The 17,373-nt window shown below is 45.8% G+C and overlaps 1 protein-coding gene across 1 annotated transcript in view; it reads left to right on the top strand.

The window, feature by feature from the left end:
• Positions 1-2,746: 2,746 nt before the first annotated feature.
• LOC123733083 (glycine receptor subunit beta-like) overlaps positions 2,747-17,373 on the top strand; it is a 45,101-nt gene continuing 30,474 nt past the window's right edge. Inside the window, exons 1-4 of the mRNA XM_045712415.1 lie at positions 2,747-2,847; positions 5,639-5,706; positions 10,675-10,901; positions 13,724-13,806. Of these exons, the coding sequence (XP_045568371.1) occupies positions 2,808-2,847; positions 5,639-5,706; positions 10,675-10,901; positions 13,724-13,806 (418 nt within the window). The 5' untranslated portion in view covers positions 2,747-2,807. The remainder of the gene's footprint in view (positions 2,848-5,638; positions 5,707-10,674; positions 10,902-13,723; positions 13,807-17,373) is intronic.

Below are 17,373 nucleotides of genomic sequence, written 5' to 3'. Positions count from 1 at the left end.
GTGATGAGCTTTGAGGCACTGTAATTTGTTGTTGACTAGCTGTATCAATGACAACCATTCTCACTAGGTGTTCCTTTTTCCCGGTAAGGCGGTCTATTTGTCATCATCTGTGGATCTCATTGGCGGTATCGGGCAAATTGCAGGGTTCTAGGGTTTCTGATATGTTTATGTGCCATTATCAGCCTTTCAAAACTTCATATAGGCGTCGAGTGCCCTACGTCCTCTGTCTTTAGGCGGTTGCCTTTGTGTTCTTGGGCACAGGACTATGTGGTCTGCTTAAGCTGTTGTATTACAACTCAATCAGGCATTTGAAATGTCATAAGACACTGCCAGTTGGGTCAGCACATGCCGGTGTCCACTCCTGTAAATCTCTGGCCACCCTTGTGAATGTTACCTGTTTAAAGGTCTTACTCACCTCGGCTACGGAGGCGTGACGTCACACATCTCCGACAGCTATGCTCTCATGCATCCTCAGTGTTGCTTGCCTCAAAGCGAGCATAGAAATATTTAGCTTCGTCTGGTAGGCTCGTGTGACTGGGCACTCGCGGCTGTACTTCCCTTTGTAGTCTGTAATAGTTTGCAAGCCCCTGCCACATCCTCAGGTGTTATGATTCAATCTTGCCCTGTATTGACCTTTGCCTGTTTGATGGTTAGTCTCGCATAGTGATTTCTTGTAATCTTCTGGGTTAGATCCCACCTTAAAAGTTCAGCTCTACCCTTTAGCTCAGTCCGGATCTGCCTTAATCCATGGTTCTTTGGGTATTACGTCGTCACTGTGGGGACGCTCATCATCCCTATTGATAAAGTAGTACTATCTGTTATTCCTCAATTCATCGGAAGAATCCCAATATATTCATTGTGATACAAAACAGTCCTGTTTTGCATCTCTTCATCTACCACTTTTTATCGAGTCACTGGTCTTCGTTGGTAGTATATTGATTCTGTAGCGGCGGCTTTCCTACTCGCCTTCTGCCTGTTGCAAACATTATGTACAAAATAAGTTAGAATTAAAACCCTAACAGCACAATTGGTTGGTGCGCTAAACTGCCTTCTTCCCATTTTTAGACAGTAGTAGTTGTTTTTAGTTTTAATTTATTTTGTCTAGTAGTAGTTAGTAGTAGAGTAGTTTAAATAGTAGTATAGTAGTGTGTTTATTATTAGTGTATGTGGTAGTTTTAATTATTAGTAGTAGTTAGTAGTTTTAATTTAGTGTTAGTTTTTGTGTTTTAGTAGTTGTTTTTTTTTTTATTGTTATTTGTGTGTTAGTTTTATTAGTGGTAGTGATGTAGTTTTATTTTATTAGTGGTAGTAGTTTAATTGTTAGTAGTAGTGTAGTAGTGGTTGTTGTATATTTTAGTTTTTTTTATTTAGTTTAATTATAGTAGTAGTAATAGTTGTAGTTCAACTATTAGTAGTAGTTTAGTATTTATAGTGTATATTTTAGTTATTAATGGTATTAGTAGTAGGTATATAAATAGTGTTGTGGTGTGTGTATATATTAGTGGTGGTAGTAGCAGTTGTTATATGTAGTGTTGGTAGTGATAGCGGTAGTGGTATAATTGTTCAGTGTTATGTTCTGGTGTCGTAGATGGTATGGTAGTGGTGGTGGTGGTGGCGTGGTGTGGGTGTGTTAGTGTAGGTGTTGGTGGTGGCGTGGTGTAGGGTGTGTACTTGCGTTGTAGTGGTGGTGTGTTGTTGTTGGTAGTAGCAGTGGTAGCAGTACAGTGGTGTGATGTAGCAGTAGTAGTAGCAGTAGTGCAGTAGCAGTGGTGGTGGTAGGTAGTAGTGGTAGCGTGGTGGTAGCGGTAGTGGTGAGTAGGTAGCAGTGGTGGTAGCAGCAGTGGTAGTAGTGGTAGTGGTAGTAGTAGTAGTAGTAGCGGTGGTGGCAGTAGCGGTGGTAGGGATCGAGTAGCAGTAAAGAAGGCAGTATGGTGCCGTAGTAGCAGTAGTAGTAGTGGTAGTAGTAGTAGCAGTAGCAGTAGTAGCAGTAGCAGTAGCAGTGGTAGCAGTAGCAGTGGTAGCAGTGGTAGTAGTAGCAGTAGCAGTAGTGTTAGTGGTAGTAGTAGTAGCAGTGGTAGTAGTTAATAGTAGTAGCAGTAGTAGCAGTAGCAGTGGTAGTGGTAGCAGTAGCAGTAGTAGTAGACAGTAGCAGTAGTAGGTAGTAGTAGTAGTGAGCGGTGTGTAGCAGTAGCAGTGGTAGTGATAGTAGTAGTAGCAGTAGCAGTAGCAGTTAAGTAATAGTAGTAGTGTTGGTAGCAGTGGGCAGTAATGGTAGTAGCAGTGTAGTAGTAGTGGTAGCAGTAGTAGTGGCAGCAGTGGTGTGTGTGGCAGTAGCAGCGGTGGCGGTAGCAGTAGTGGTAGTAGCAGTGGCAGTAGCAGTGTGTAGTAGCAGTGGTAGCAGTGGCAGTAGCAGTAGTAGTAGTGGTAGCGGTAGCAGTGGTAGTAGTAGTGAGTAGCAGTGGTGGCGGTAGTAGCAGTGAGCAGTGGTAGCAGTAGTAGCAGTGGCGGTAGCAGTAGTAGCAGTAGTAGTAGTAGTAGTACAGCTACAGCTCTACCAACTGTAGCTCAGTTGGTAGAGCATGGTGTTTCAAGGGTTGTGGGTTCGATTCTCACGGGGGCCAGTACAGAAAAAAAAGAAATGTATGCATTCACTACTGTAAGTTGCTCTGGATAAGAGCGTCTGCTAAATGACGTGAATGTAGTAGTAACAGTAAGTGTATTATGTGTGTGTGTGTTACAGACAGTTGTCTCCAGAGGAGATTGCTCAGGTACCAGCCAACTCCACCAGCAACATCCTCAACAGGCTGATGGTGACATATGACTCTCGGATACGACCCAACTTTAAAGGTTAGTTACCTACATACAACCAACTCAATGGCCTTGTGGTTGGAGTGTCGCCCTGCGATTGAAAGCCTAACACTAACACACACAACCCTAACCCACCTTTAAACACACAACCCTAACCCAACTTTAAACACACAACCCTAACCCACCTTTAAACACACAACCCTAACCCACCTTTAAACACACAACCCTAACCCACCTTTAAACACACAACCCTAACCCACCTTTAAACACACAACCCTAACCCACCTTTAAACACACACCTAACCCACCTTTAAACACACAACCTAACTCACCTTAAACACACAACCCTAACCCACCTTTAAACACACAACCCTAACCCAACTTTAAACACACAACCCTAACCCAACTTTAAACACACAACCCTAACCCACCTTTAAACACACAACCCTAACCCACCTTTAAACACACAACCCAACCCAACTAAACCACCCTAACTTAAACACACAACCCCTAACCCACCTTTAAACACACAACCCTAACCCACCTTTAAACACACAACCCTAACCCACCTTTAAACACACAACCCTAACCCACCTTTAAACACACAACCCTAACCCAACTTTAAACACACAACCTAACCCACCTTTAAACACACAACCCTAACCCACCTTTAAACACACAACCCTAACCCACCTTTAAACACACAACCCTAACCCAACTTTAAACACACAACCCCTAACCCACCTTTAAACACACAACCCTAACCCACCTTTAAACACACAAATCAAACCCACCTTTAAACACACACACCCTAACCCAACTTTAATGGTTAGGTTGCAACTACACACACAACTACACACACACACACACACACACACACACACACACACACACACACACACACACACACAACTCTAACCCATGACCTGTTTTACAGTAACAACCCATGACTCTATTGACCTGTTTTACAGTAACAACCCATGACTCTATTGAACTGTTATACAGTAACAACTCTAACCCATGACTCTATTGACCTGTTTTACAGTAACAACACATGACTCTATTGAACTGGTATACAGTAACAACTCTAACCCATGACTCTATTGAACTGTTATACAGTAACAACCCATGACTCTATTGACCTGTTTTACAGTAACAACCCTGACTCTATTGACCTGTTTTACAGTAACAACCCATGACTCTATTGAACTGTTTTACGGTAACAGTTCAATAGAGGAGAAAGAAAAGAGGAGATGAGAGAGGAGGAGGAGAGGAGGAGGAGAAGAGAGAATTGGTAGAGAGGAGGAGGAGAGGAGGAGAAGAGAGAATAGGTAGAGAGGAGGAGGAGAGGAGGAGGAGAAGAGAGAATAGGTAGAGAGGAGGAGGAGAGGAGGAGAAGAGAGAATGGTAGAGAGGAGGAGGAGAGTGGAGAAGAGGAGGGAGAGAGAGAGGGAGGAGGATATGGGGAGGAGACAAGGGGAGAGAAGAGGAGAAGAGGAGGAGAAAAGAGGTGGAGGAGGATGGGGAGGAGACGAGGGGAGAGAAGAGGAAGAGAGGAGGAGGAGATGAGGGAAGAGAAGGGAGAAGAGGAGGATAGGGGAGGAGAGAAGGGAGAAGCGGAGGGGAGGAGAGAAGAGGAGAAGAAGAGAGGAGAGGAGGAGGCGGAGGAGAAGGTGATAGAATATGAGGAGAGGAGACAAAGAGAGGAGGAGAAGATGTGGAGAGGAGGAGGAGAAGAGAGGAGTGGAGGATGAGAAAGGAGAAGAGAGAAGAGGAGGAGAGTGGAGGAGAAGAGAGGAGTGGAGGAGAGGACAGAAGAGAAGAGGAGGAGAGAAGGAGGAGAGGAGAAGGAGAGGAGGAGAGGAGAAGAGAGAAGAGGAGGAGAGTGGGAGAAGAAGAGGAGGAGAGAAGGAGGAGAAAGGAGAGAGAGAGGAGAGAGAGAAGGAGGAAGAGGAGGAGAGTGGGAGGAGTGGAGGAGAGAACAGAAGAGAAGTGGAGGAGAGAAGGAGGAGAAAGGAGAAGAGAGGAGGAGAGAAAAGAGAGAAGAGGAGGAGAGTGGGAGAAGAAGAGGAGGAGAGAAGGAGGAGAAAGGAGAAGAGAGGAGGAGAGGAGAAGGGAGAAGAGGAGGAGAGTGGGAGGAGAAGAGAGGAGTGGAGGAGAGAACAGAAGAGAAGTGGAGGAGAGAAGGAGGAGAAAGTAGAAGAGAGGAGGAGAGGAGAAGAGAGAAGAGGAGGAGAGTGGGAGAAGAAGAGGAGGAGAGAAGGAGGAGAAAGGAGAAGAGAGGAGGAGAGGAGAAGGGAGAAGAGGAGGAGAGTGGGAGGAGAAGAGAGGAGTGGAGGAGAGAACAGAAGAGAAGTGGAGGAGAGAAGGAGGAGAAAGGAGAAGAGAGGAGGAGAAGAGGAGAAGAGAGGAGAGGAGGAGGACAGAAGGAGTCCGTTTGGTTAATAAACTGAAAGTGCTGCAAGCCTGTGTGTGTGTGTGTGTGTGTGTGTGTGTGTGTGTGTGTGTGTGTGTGTGTGTGTGTGTGTGTGTGTGTGTGTTGAGAGAGAGCCACGGCCATATGCTGCTACTCAGGTTGAGTGGAGCGGAATGATCACATGACTGTCAAGACCACAGAAATTACAAACACACACACACACACACACCACACACACACACACACACACACACACACACACACACACTGGAATAAAACTGGAATGGGGGTGTTTATGTTGACTATGTAAGTGTGTGTGTGTGTGTGTGTGTGTGTGTGTGTGTGTGTGTGCGTGTGTGTGTGTGCGTGTGTGTGTGTGTGTGGTGTGTGTGTGTGTGCGTGTGTGTGTTCCAGGTGTTCCAGTGGAAGACAAGATCAATATGTTCATCAACAGTTTTGGCTCCATCCAGGAAACCAACATGGTGAGCAGAGTTACTAAAACCTCTGCATGCTAACAATGCTACATTCCAACGTTATCAATATTAGCCCATATGCTATAAACAGTAGCCTGTATGCTATTAACATTAGTCTGTAAGACATCAACATTAGCCTGTATGCTATAAACAGTAGCCTGTATGCTACCACCATTAGACTGTATGCTATCAGCATTAGCCTGTATGCTACCACCATTAGTCTGTAATCCATCAGCATTAGCCTGTATGCTATAAACAGTAGCCTGTATGCTACCACCATTAAACTGTATGCAATCAGCATTAGCCTGTAAGCTACCTCCATTAGACTGTATGCTATCAGCATTAGCTATCAGCATTAGCCTGTAAGCTACCACCATTAGACTGTATGCTATCAGCATTAGCCTGTATGCTACCACCATTAGACTGTATGCTATCAGCATTAGCCTGTATGCTACCACCATTAGTCTGTAATCCATCAGCTTAGCCTGTATGCTTGTAGCCTGTATGCTACCACCATTAATGTATGCAATCAGCATTCCTGTAAGCTACTGACTGTATGCTATCAGCATTAGCTATCAGCATTAGCCTGTAAGCTACCACCATTAGACTGTATGCTATCAGCATTAGCCTGAATGCTGCCCTAAACTCTCTCCTGGCCCTTTACACTAAGTCTGAATTTGTCCTGCTAGGTGACGTAAACTGGGACATGCTTATACCACCTGAACCAAACCAAGTCCTAAAGCAATGGGACTCCCTAAATCATTCTCAGATTATTACCGATCCCACAAAGTATGACTCCAAACACCCAGAAAAGTCTACTCTCCTCGATGTTATCCTCACAAATACCAGTCTGGTGTTTTCTGTCATATCCTTAGTGATCACTGTTTTACAGCCTGTGTTCATAAAGGCTGCTCAGTGAAATGACCTGTCCTGATTTGTCATATACGCTTGCTATAAAAGTTTAATCGAGCAAGCCTTCCTTCATGACCTGGCCTCTGTAAATGGTATAGAATCAGCTTGATCCCATCTGTCGAAAGACGCTTGGACCTTATTTTTTGATATGTTCAGTATTAAAAGCAGGTTCGGCACCTGGTTCGACCGTGATCTTACAAAATTACTCCACCTCAAGAATCCCATTTGGCAAATCGCTCGCACACGCATACTCAGGCTGACTGGCTCTCGTTCAGACAAATGAGAAATAAATGCACTCAGGCTATCCGGAAGGCCAAAGTTAGTTACTTTAAGGAGCAGATCTCTCTCTGTGGGTCTAACCCCAAGAAGATCTGGAAAACAGTTAAAGACCTGGAGAATAAACCCTCCTCCTCACAGCTGCTCATGTCCCTTAATGTTGATGATGTGGTTGTTACTGACAAGAAGCACATGGCTGAGCTCTTTAATCACCACTTCATTAAGTCAGGATTCCTATTTGACTCAGCCACGCCTCCTTGCCCGTCCAACAGTTCCTCATCTCCCACCCCTTCCAATGTGACTATCCCCGATGCTCCTCCCTCTTTTTCCCCTGCCCCGCTACAAAGTTTCTCCCTGCAGGCGGTCACTGAGTCCGAGGTGACTGCCTGCAGGGAGAAACTTTGGGTCTAAACCATCTGAACCAGATTATTTTTTGGGGTAAAGTTTAAGGTTGCTGCCCCTATCATCGCCAAGCCCTATCTCTGACCTTTTTAACCTGTCTCTCCTTTCTGGGGAGGTTCCCATTGCTTGGAAGGCAGCCACGGTTCATCCTTTATTTAAAGGGGGAGATCAAGCTGATCCTAACTGTTATTGGCCTATTTCTATTTTTGCCCTGTTTATCAAATGTGTTGGAAAAACGTGTCAATAATCAACTGACTGGCTTTCTTGATGTCTATAGTGTCTCTCTGGTCTGCAATCTGGTTTCCGCTCAGGTTATGGATGTGTCACTGCAACCTTATAGGTCCTATATGATGTCACCATTGCCCTTGAATCTAAGCAATGCTGTGCTGCTATTTTTATTGACTTATTGCTTTATTGCCAAATCTTTTGATACTGTAGACCATTCCATTCTTGTGGGCGGCTAAGGAGTATTGGTGTCGCTGAGGGGTCTTTGGCCTGGTTTGCTAACTACCTCTCTCGAAGAGTGCAATGTATAAAGTCAGAAAATCTGCTGTCTCGGCCAGTGCCTGTCACCAAGGGTGTACCCCAAGGCTCGATCCTAGGCCCCACGCTCTTCTCAATTTACATCAACAACATAGCTCAGGCAGTAGGAAGCGCTGTCATCCATTTATATGCAGATTATACAGTCTTATACTCAGCTGGCCCCTCCCCGGAGTTTGTGTTAAACGCTCTACAAAAAAAGCTTTCTCAGTGTCCAACAAGCTTTCTCTGCCCTTAACCTTGTTCTGAACACCTCTAAAACAAAGGTCATGTGGTTTGGGTAGAAGAATGCCCCTCTCCCCACAGGTGTGATTACTACCTCTGAGGTTTTACAGCTTGAGGTAGTCACCTCATACAAGTACTTGGGAGTATGGCTAGACGGTACGCTGTCCTTCTCTCAGCACATATCAAAGCTGCAGGCTAAAGTTAAATCTAGACTTGGTTTCCTCTATCGTAATTGCTCCTCTTTCACCCCAGCAGCCAAACTAACCCCTGATTCAGATGACCATCCTTCCCATGCTAGATTACGGAGACGTAATTTATAGATCGGCAGGTAAGGGTGCTGTCGAGCGGCTAGATGTTCTTTACCATTCGGCCATCAGATTTGCCACCAATGCTCCTTATAGGACACATCACTGCACTCTATACTCCTCTGTAAACTGGTCATCTCTGTTTCCCCGTCGCAAGACCCACTGGTTGATGCAATATTTATAAAAGCCTCTTAGGCCTCACTCCCCCCTATCTGAGATATCTACTGCAGCCCTCATCCTCCACATACAACACCCGTTCACTCCCCCTATCTGAGATATTTACTGCAGCCCTCATCCTCCACATACAACACCCGTTCACTCCCCCCTATCTGAGATATTTACTGCAGCCCTCATCCTCCACATACAACACCCATTCACTCCCCCCTATCTGAGTTATCTACTGCAGCCCTCATCCTCCACATACAACACCCATTCACTCCCCCTATCTGAGATATCTACTGCAACCCTCATCCTCTACATACAACACCCATTCACTCCCCCTATCTGAGTTATCTACTGCAGCCCTCATCCTCCACATACAACACCCATTCACTCCTCCCTATCTGAGATATTTACTGCAGCCCTCATCCTCCACATACAACACCCGTTCACTCCTCCCTATCTGAGATATCTACTGCAGCCCTCATCCTCCACATACAACACCCGTTCACTCCTCCCTATCTGAGATATCTACTGCAGCCCTCATCCTCCACATACAACACCCATTCACTCCCCCCTATCTGAGATATCTACTGCAACCCTCATCCTCTACATACAACACCCATTCACTCCCCCCTATCTGAGTTATCTACTGCAGCCCTCATCCTCCACATACAACACCCATTCACTCCTCCCTATCTGAGATATTTACTGCAGCCCTCATCCTCCACATACAACACCCGTTCACTCCTCCCTATCTGAGATATCTACTGCAGCCCTCATCCTCCACATACAACACCCGTTCACTCCTCCCTATCTGAGATATCTACTGCAGCCCCTCATCCTCCACATACAACACCCGTTCACTCCTCCCCTATCTGAGATATCTACTGCAGCCCCTCATCCTCCCCATACAACACCCGTTCTGACAGTCACATTCTGCTAATGGTCCCCAAAGCACACACATCCCTGGGTCGCTCGTCTTTTCAGTTCGCAGCAGCTAGCGACTGGAACGAGCTGCAACAAACACTCAAACTGGACAGTTTTATCTCCATCTCTTCATTCAAAGACTCAATCATGGACACTCTTACTGACAGCTGTGGCTGCTTTGTGTGATGTATTGTTGTCTCTACCTTCTTGTCCTTTGTGCTGTTGTCTGTGCCCAATAATGTTCGTACCATGTTTTGTGCTGCTACCATGTTGTTGTCATGTTGTGTTGCTACCATACTGTGTTGTCATGTGTTGCTGCCATGCTGTGTTGTCATGTGTTGCTACCATGCTGTGTTGTCATGTGTTGCTACCATGTTGTTGTTATGTTGTGTTGCTACCATGCTGTGTTTTCATGTGTTGCTACCGTGCTGTGTTGTTGTCTTAGGTCTCTCTTCATGTAGTGTTGTGTTGTCTCACTTGTCGTGATGTGTGTTTTTGTCCTATATTTTAATTGAATTTATTTTTATTTTTAATCCCAGCCCCCTTTCCCCTCAGGTAGGCCTTTTGCCTTCTGGTAGGCCGTCATTGTAAATAAGAATTTGTTCTTAACTGACTTGTATAGTTAAATAAAAAAAATAAAAACTAACGTTAGCTACTAGCTAGGCTGTAGCTCATGGCTGAGTCAAATAGGAATCCTGACTTAACTGACTTGTCTAGTTAAATAAAATACCAACATTGTTCTACTTCAATCAACTGGAGACCTCGTACCCGGAGGAGCATTCATTGTCACAGGGGCCTTTAACAAAAGTCATTTGAGGTCTGTGTGTGTGTGTGTGAGAGGTCCAACACATTGACTGCCCAACACACCAAAAGTCTACGCTTGACCACTGCTACATGCTATAAGTCTTCTCCCATCTGTTGACAAATCTGACCACGACTCCATTTAGCTCCTCCCCGCCTACAAACAAAGAGTGAAGAGGGAAGGGCCGGTGGTCCATGATCCAAGACTGCGTCGAATATGAAGAATGCGGGCTAGACATCCGTCGAAGCCATCTGGTGGACATAGGGATGTGGTGGATTGAGACAGATATCTCGCTTAATTAAACAGAAAGAGATTTTGGGGAGGGATTTTAATTATTATGCTAATTTTGATTTCCATGTGGGGAGCGAACGTTGAGTCTAAGGGGTTTAATTGGCTGTGTGCTAACAAATGATTGATTGTTGCTAGGACTACCGTGTGAACATCTTCCTGCGTCAGCGGTGGAACGACCCGAGGCTGAAGCTCCCGGCGGACTTCAAAGGAGAAGCGCTGACGGTGGACCCCAAGATATTCCAGTGTCTGTGGAAACCAGACCTGTTCTTCGCCAACGAGAAACACGCCAACTTCCATGACGTCACGCAAGACAACATCCTGTTATTTATCTTCAGGAACGGAGACATTCTCATCAGCATGAGGTCTGTCTGTCTGTCTCGTCTGTCTGTCTCATCTGTCTGTCTCGTCTGTCTGTCTGTCTGTCTGTCTGTCTGTCTGTCTGTCTGTCTGTCTGTCTGTCTGTCTGTCCTGCCTGCCTGCCTGCCTGCCTGCCTGCCTGCCTGCCTGCCTGCCTGCCTGCCTGCCTGCCTGCCTGTCTGTCTGTCTGTCTGTCTGTCTGTCTGTCTGTCTGTCTGTCTGTCTGTCTGTCTGTCTGTCTGCCTGTCTGTCTGTCTGTCTGTCTGCCCTGTCTGTCTGTCTGTCTGTCTGTCTGTCTGTCTGTCTGTCTGTCTGTCTGTCTGTCTGCCTGCCTGCCTGCCTGTCTGTCTGTCTGTCTGCCTGCCTGTCTGTCTGTCTGTCTGTCTCGCCTGCCTGCCTGCCTGCCTGCCTGTCTGTCTGTCTGTCTGTCTGTCTGTCTGTCTGTCTGTCTGCCTGCCTGCCTGCCTGCCTGCCTGCCTGTCTCGTCTGTCTGTCTGTCTGTCTGTCTGTCTGTCTGTCTGTCTGTCTGTCTGTCTGTCTGTCTGTCTGTCTGTCTGTCTGTCTGCCTGCCTGCCTGCCTGCCTGCCTGCCTGTCTGTCTGTCTGTCTGTCTGTCTGTCTGTCTGACTGCCTAGTTAGTTAGTGATGGGAAGTTTGACTCTTTTTACTGACTGAGATCTTATCAACTTGTTCAGTCAAAATGACAAATATTTAGACTAATTTTGTTAATTTGATTGCAGAACCCCCTACCGGCAAACGATGACCTAAAAACTCTTAGTCTTATGGGGGCTTATGTCATTTGTGACTGAGACTTGTGTGCTTCCAAAAGTGTGCTTCCAACATGATACATTTGTGATTGCTAGGCATACAAATACAATTATTTCTTTATAGCTTTGAAACGAGGTCTAGATGCGGCCCCAACCAAACTGGTTTATGAACGACTCTTGGCGGAATACTTGACTGTCACCAGGAAGATAAGCTCAATATTGTTCGAACTGCAGCAGTCCCCCAAACGTTTCGGTTCCCAGTTGGAGTGTTGAGCAGTCCCCCAAACGCTTCGGTTTCCAGTTGGAGTGTTGAGCAGTCCCCAAACGTTTCGGTTCCCAGTTGGAGTGTTGAGTGTTGAGCAGTCCCCAAACGTTTCGGTTCCCAGTTGGAGTGTTGAGTGTTGAGCAGTCCCCCAAACGTTTCGGTTCCCAGTTGGAGTGTTGAGCAGTCCCCCAAACGTTTCGGTTTCCAGTTGGAGTGTTGAGTGTTGAGCAGTCCCCCAAACGTTTCGGTTTCCAGTTGGAGTGTTGAGTGTTGAGCAGTCCCCCAAATGTTTCGGTTTCCAGTTGGAGTGTTGAGCAGTCCCCCAAACGCTTCGGTTCCCAGTTGGAGTGTTGAGTGTTGAGCAGTCCCCCCAAACGTTTCGGTTTCCAGTTGGAGTGTTGAGCAGTCCCCCAAACGTTTCGGTTTCCAGTTGGAGTGTTGAGCAGTCCCCCAAACGTTTCGGTTCCCAGTTTGAGTGTTGAGCAGTCCCCCAAACGTTTCGGTTCCCAGTTGGAGTGTTGAGTGTTGAGCAGTCCCCCAAACGTTTCGGTTCCCAGTTGGAGTGTTGAGTGTTGAGCAGTCCCCCAAACGTTTCGGTTTCCAGTTGGAGTGTTGAGTGTTGAGCAGTCCCCCAAACGTTTTGGTTCCCAGTTGGAGTGTTGAGTGTTGAGCAGTCCCCCAAACGTTTCGGTTTCCAGTTGGAGTGTTGAGCAGTCCCCCAAACGCTTCGGTTTCCAGTTGGAGTGTTGAGTGTTGAGCAGTCCCCCAAACGTTTCGGTTCCCAGTTGGAGTGTTGAGTGTTGAGCAGTCCCCCAAACGTTTCGGTTTCCAGTTGGAGTGTTGAGTGTTGAGCAGTCCCCCAAACGCTTCGGTTTCCAGTTGGAGTGTTGAGTGTTGAGCAGTCCCCCAAACGTTTCGGTTCCCAGTTGGAGTGTTGAGTGTTGAGCAGTCCCCCAAACGTTTCGGTTTCCAGTTGGAGTGTTGAGTGTTGAGCAGAGGCATGTGTTTGTTTCGCTTCTATGAAGCTGTGTCCATTGATAACATTCAATAATCAATGAATTGCACTAACTCTTACACTAGGTTATCAATTCAAAACATGTATTTCTCTTCTCCATGCATTATCTATTCTGCACGCACATGATAGACAGTTTAGTGGTTGGAGCAATGAAGGACTAAAATGTCTGAGTGACTCTCAAGTCAGTAAAAATAGTCATTTAAAAAGAACGAATAGTTCGCAAACTGCACATCACTACTGCCTGCCTGCCTGCCTGCCTTTCTGCCTGCCTGCCTTTCTGCCTGCCTGTCTGTCTGTCTGCCTGCCTGCCTGCCAGCCTGTCTGCCTGCCAGCCTGCCAGCCTACCTGCCTGCCCACCTGTCTGTCTGCCAGGGTAGGTGCCTATGTGTGCCCAGTGACTGTCTGGTGAGTGTTCAGGTTGTCAGTGACTGTCTGGTGAGTGTTCAGGTTATCAGTGAGTGTTCAGGTTGTCAGTGACTGTCTGGTGAGTGTTCAGGTTATCAGTGACTGTCTGGTGAGTGTTCAGGTTATCAGTGACTGTCTGGTGTGTGTTCAGGTTATCAGTGACTGTCTGTTGTGTTCAGGTTATCAGTGACTGTCTGTTGTGTGTTCAGGTTATCAGTGACTGTCTGGTGTGTTCAGGTTATCAGTGACTGTCTGTGTGTGTGTTCAGGTTATCAGTGACTGTCTGTTGTGTGTTCAGGTTATCAGTGAGTGTTCAGGTTGTCAGTGACTGTCTGGTGTGTTCAGGTTATCAGTGACTGTCTGTGTGTGTGTTCAGGTTATCAGTGACTCTGTCCTGCCCTCTGGACCTCACTCTGTTCCCCATGGACACACAGCTCTGCAAGATGCAACTGGAGAGCTGTACGTAGAACCTCTCTCTAACACACACACACACACACACACACACACACACACACACACACACACACACACACTCTCTCTCTAACGCACGCACACACACACACACACACACACACACACACACACACACACACCATACTCACACACACACACACACGTGTGCACACACACACACACACACACACACACTCTCACACACACAGAGAGACACACACAATATTCATGTACACTGAGTGTACAAAACATCAGGAACACCTGCTCTTTCAACAACATAGACTGACCAGGTGAATCCAGGTGAAAGCTATGATCCCTTATTGATGTCACCTGTTAAATCCACTTCAATCAGTGTAGATGAAGGGGAGGAGACGGGTTAGAGAAGGATTTATAAGCCTTGAGACATGGATTGTGCATGTGGCCATTCAGAGGGTGAATGGGCAATACCAAATATTTAAGTGCCTTTGAATTGAGTATGGTAGTAGATGGCAGGTGCACCGGTTTGTGCCAAGAACTGCAAAGCTGCTGGGTTTTTCACGCTCAACAGTTTCCTGTATGCAGCAAGAATAGCCCACCACCCAAAGGACATTCTGCCAACTTGACACAACTGTGGGAAGCGTTGGAATCAACATGGGCCACCATCCCTCGTGGAACGCTTTCGACACTTTGTAGAGTCCATGCCCAGACGAATTGAGGCTGTTCTGAGAGCAAAAGGGTGCAGTTGCAAGTCAATATTAGGTAAGGCTTTCTTAATGTCTTGTACACTCAGTGTATACAGAGACTCACACACTCTCTCTCTATATATATATATATATATATATCACAGGAGGTTGGTGTCACCTTAATTGGGGAGAACGGGCTCGTGGTAATGACTGGAGCGGAATTAGTGAAATGGTATCAAATACATTAAACACATTGGTTTCCATGGTTTCCAGGTGTTTGATGTCATTCCATTTGCTCCGTTCCGGCCATTATTATGAGCCGTTCTCCCCTCAGCAGACTCCACTGATAAATATATATTTATATGGTGTTGTTATTGTAGTTGGCTGCACCACCAGTGATATATATTTATTCATTTATATAGTGTTGTTATTGTAGTTGGCTGCACCACCAGTGATATACATTTATATAGTGTTGTTATTGTAGTTGGCTGCACCACCAGTGATATTCATTTATATAGTGTTGTTATTGTAGTTGGCTGCACCACCAGTGATATATATTTATTCATTTATATAGTGTTGTTATTGTAGTTGGCTGCACCACCAGTGATATACATTTATATAGTGTTGTTATTGTAGTTGGCTGCACCACCAGTGATATATATTTATTCATTTATATAGTGTTGTTATTGTAGTTGGCTGCACCACCAGTGATATATATACATTTATATGGTGTTGTTATTGTAGTTGGCTGCACCACCAGTGATATATATGTATATAGTGTTGTTATTGTAGTTGGCTGCACCACCAGTGATACATATTTATATATATGTGTTGTTATTGTAGTTGGCTGCACCACCAGTGATACATATTTATATATATGTGTTGTTATTGTAGTTGGCTGCACCACCAGTGATATACATACATTTATATAGTGTTGTTATTGTAGTTGGCTGCACCACCAGTGATACATATTTATATATATGTGTTGTTATTGTAGTTGGCTGCACCACCAGTGATACATATTTATATATATGTGTTGTTATTGTAGTTGGCTGCACCACCAGTGATATACATACATTTATATAGTGTTGTTATTGTAGTTGGCTGCACCACCAGTGATATATATACATTTATATAGTGTTGTTATTGTAGTTGGCTGCACCACCAGTGATACACATTTATAACCATTAAGAATCGTTAATGGATATACTGCCCCCTAACAGGTTAATGGATATACTGCCCCCTAGCCCTAACAGGTTAATGGATATACTGCCCCCTAACAGGTTAATGGATATACTGCCCCTAGCCCTAACAGGTTAATGGATATACTGCCCCCTAGCCCTAACAGGTTAATGGATATACTGCCCCCTAGCCCTAACAGGTTAATGGATATACTGCCCCCTAGCCCTAACAGGTTAATGGATATACTGCACCCTAGCCCTAACAGGTTAATGGATATACTGCCCCCTAACAGGTTAATGGATATACTGCCCCTAACAGGTTAATGGATATACTGCCCCCTAACAGGTTAATGGATATACTGCCCCCTAACAGGTTAATGGATATACTGCCCCCTAACAGGTTAATGAATATACTGCCCCCTAGCCCTAACAGGTTAATGGATATACTGCCCCCTAGCCCTAACAGGTTAATGGATATACTGCCCCCTAGCCCTAACAGGTTAATGGATATACTGCCCCCTAGCCCTAACAGGTTAATGGATATACTGCCCCCTAGCCCTAACAGGTTAATGGATATACTGCCCCCTAGCCCTAACAGGTTAATGGATATACTGACCCCTAGCCCTAACAGGTTAATGGATATACTGTCCCCTAACAGGTTAATGGATATACTGCCCCCCTAACAGGTTAATGGATATACTGCCCCCTAGCCCTAACAGGTTAATGGATATACTGCCCCCTAGCCCTAACAGGTTAATGGATATACTGCACCCTAGCCCTAACAGGTTAATGGATATACTGCCCCCTAGCCCTAACAGGTTAATGGATATACTGCCCCCTAACAGGTTAATGGATATACTGCCCCCTAACAGGTTAATGGATATACTGCCCCCTAGCCCTAACAGGTTAATGGATATACTGCCCCCTAGCCCTAACAGGTTAATGGATATACTGCCCCTAACAGGTTAATGGATATACTGCCCCCTAGCCCTAACAGGTTAATGGATATACTGCCCCCTAACAGGTTAATGGATATACTGCCCCCTAGCCCTAACAGGTTAATGGATATACTGCCCCTAGCCCTAACAGGTTAATGGATATACTGCCCCCTAACAGGTTAGTGGATATACTGCCCCCTAGCCCTAACAGGTTAATGGACATACTGCCCCCTAGCCCTAACAGGTTAATGGATATACTGCCCCCTAGCCCTAACAGGTTAATGGATATACTGCCCCCTAGCCCTAACAGGTTAATGGATATACTGCCCCCTAGCCCTAACAGGTTAATGGATATACTGCCCCCTAGCCCTAACAGGTTAATGGATATACTGCCCCCCTAGCCCTAACAGGTTAATGGATATACTGCCCCCTAGCCCTAACAGGTTAATGGATATACTGCCCCTAGCCCTAACAGGTTAATGGATATACGGCCCCCTAGCCCTAACAGGTTAATGGATATACTGCCCCCTAACAGGTTAATGGATATACTGCCCCCTAACAGGTTAATGGATATACTGCCCCCCTAGCCCTAACAGGTTAATGGATATACTGCCCCGCTAGCCCTAACAGGTTAATGGATATACTGCCCCCTAACAGGTTAATGGATATACTGCCCCTAGCCCTAACAGGTTAATGGATATACTGCCCCCTAGCCCTAACAGGTTAATGGATATACTGCCCCCTAGCCCTAACAGGTTAATTGATATACTGCCCCCTAGCCCTAACAGGTTA

The sequence above is a fragment of the Salmo salar genome, unplaced genomic scaffold (genome assembly GCF_905237065.1).
Source record: "Salmo salar unplaced genomic scaffold, Ssal_v3.1, whole genome shotgun sequence".
Classification (NCBI taxonomy): domain Eukaryota; kingdom Metazoa; phylum Chordata; class Actinopteri; order Salmoniformes; family Salmonidae; genus Salmo; species Salmo salar.
Note: the sequence above shows the minus strand (reverse complement) of the source record. Positions and strands in the feature narration are given on the sequence as shown.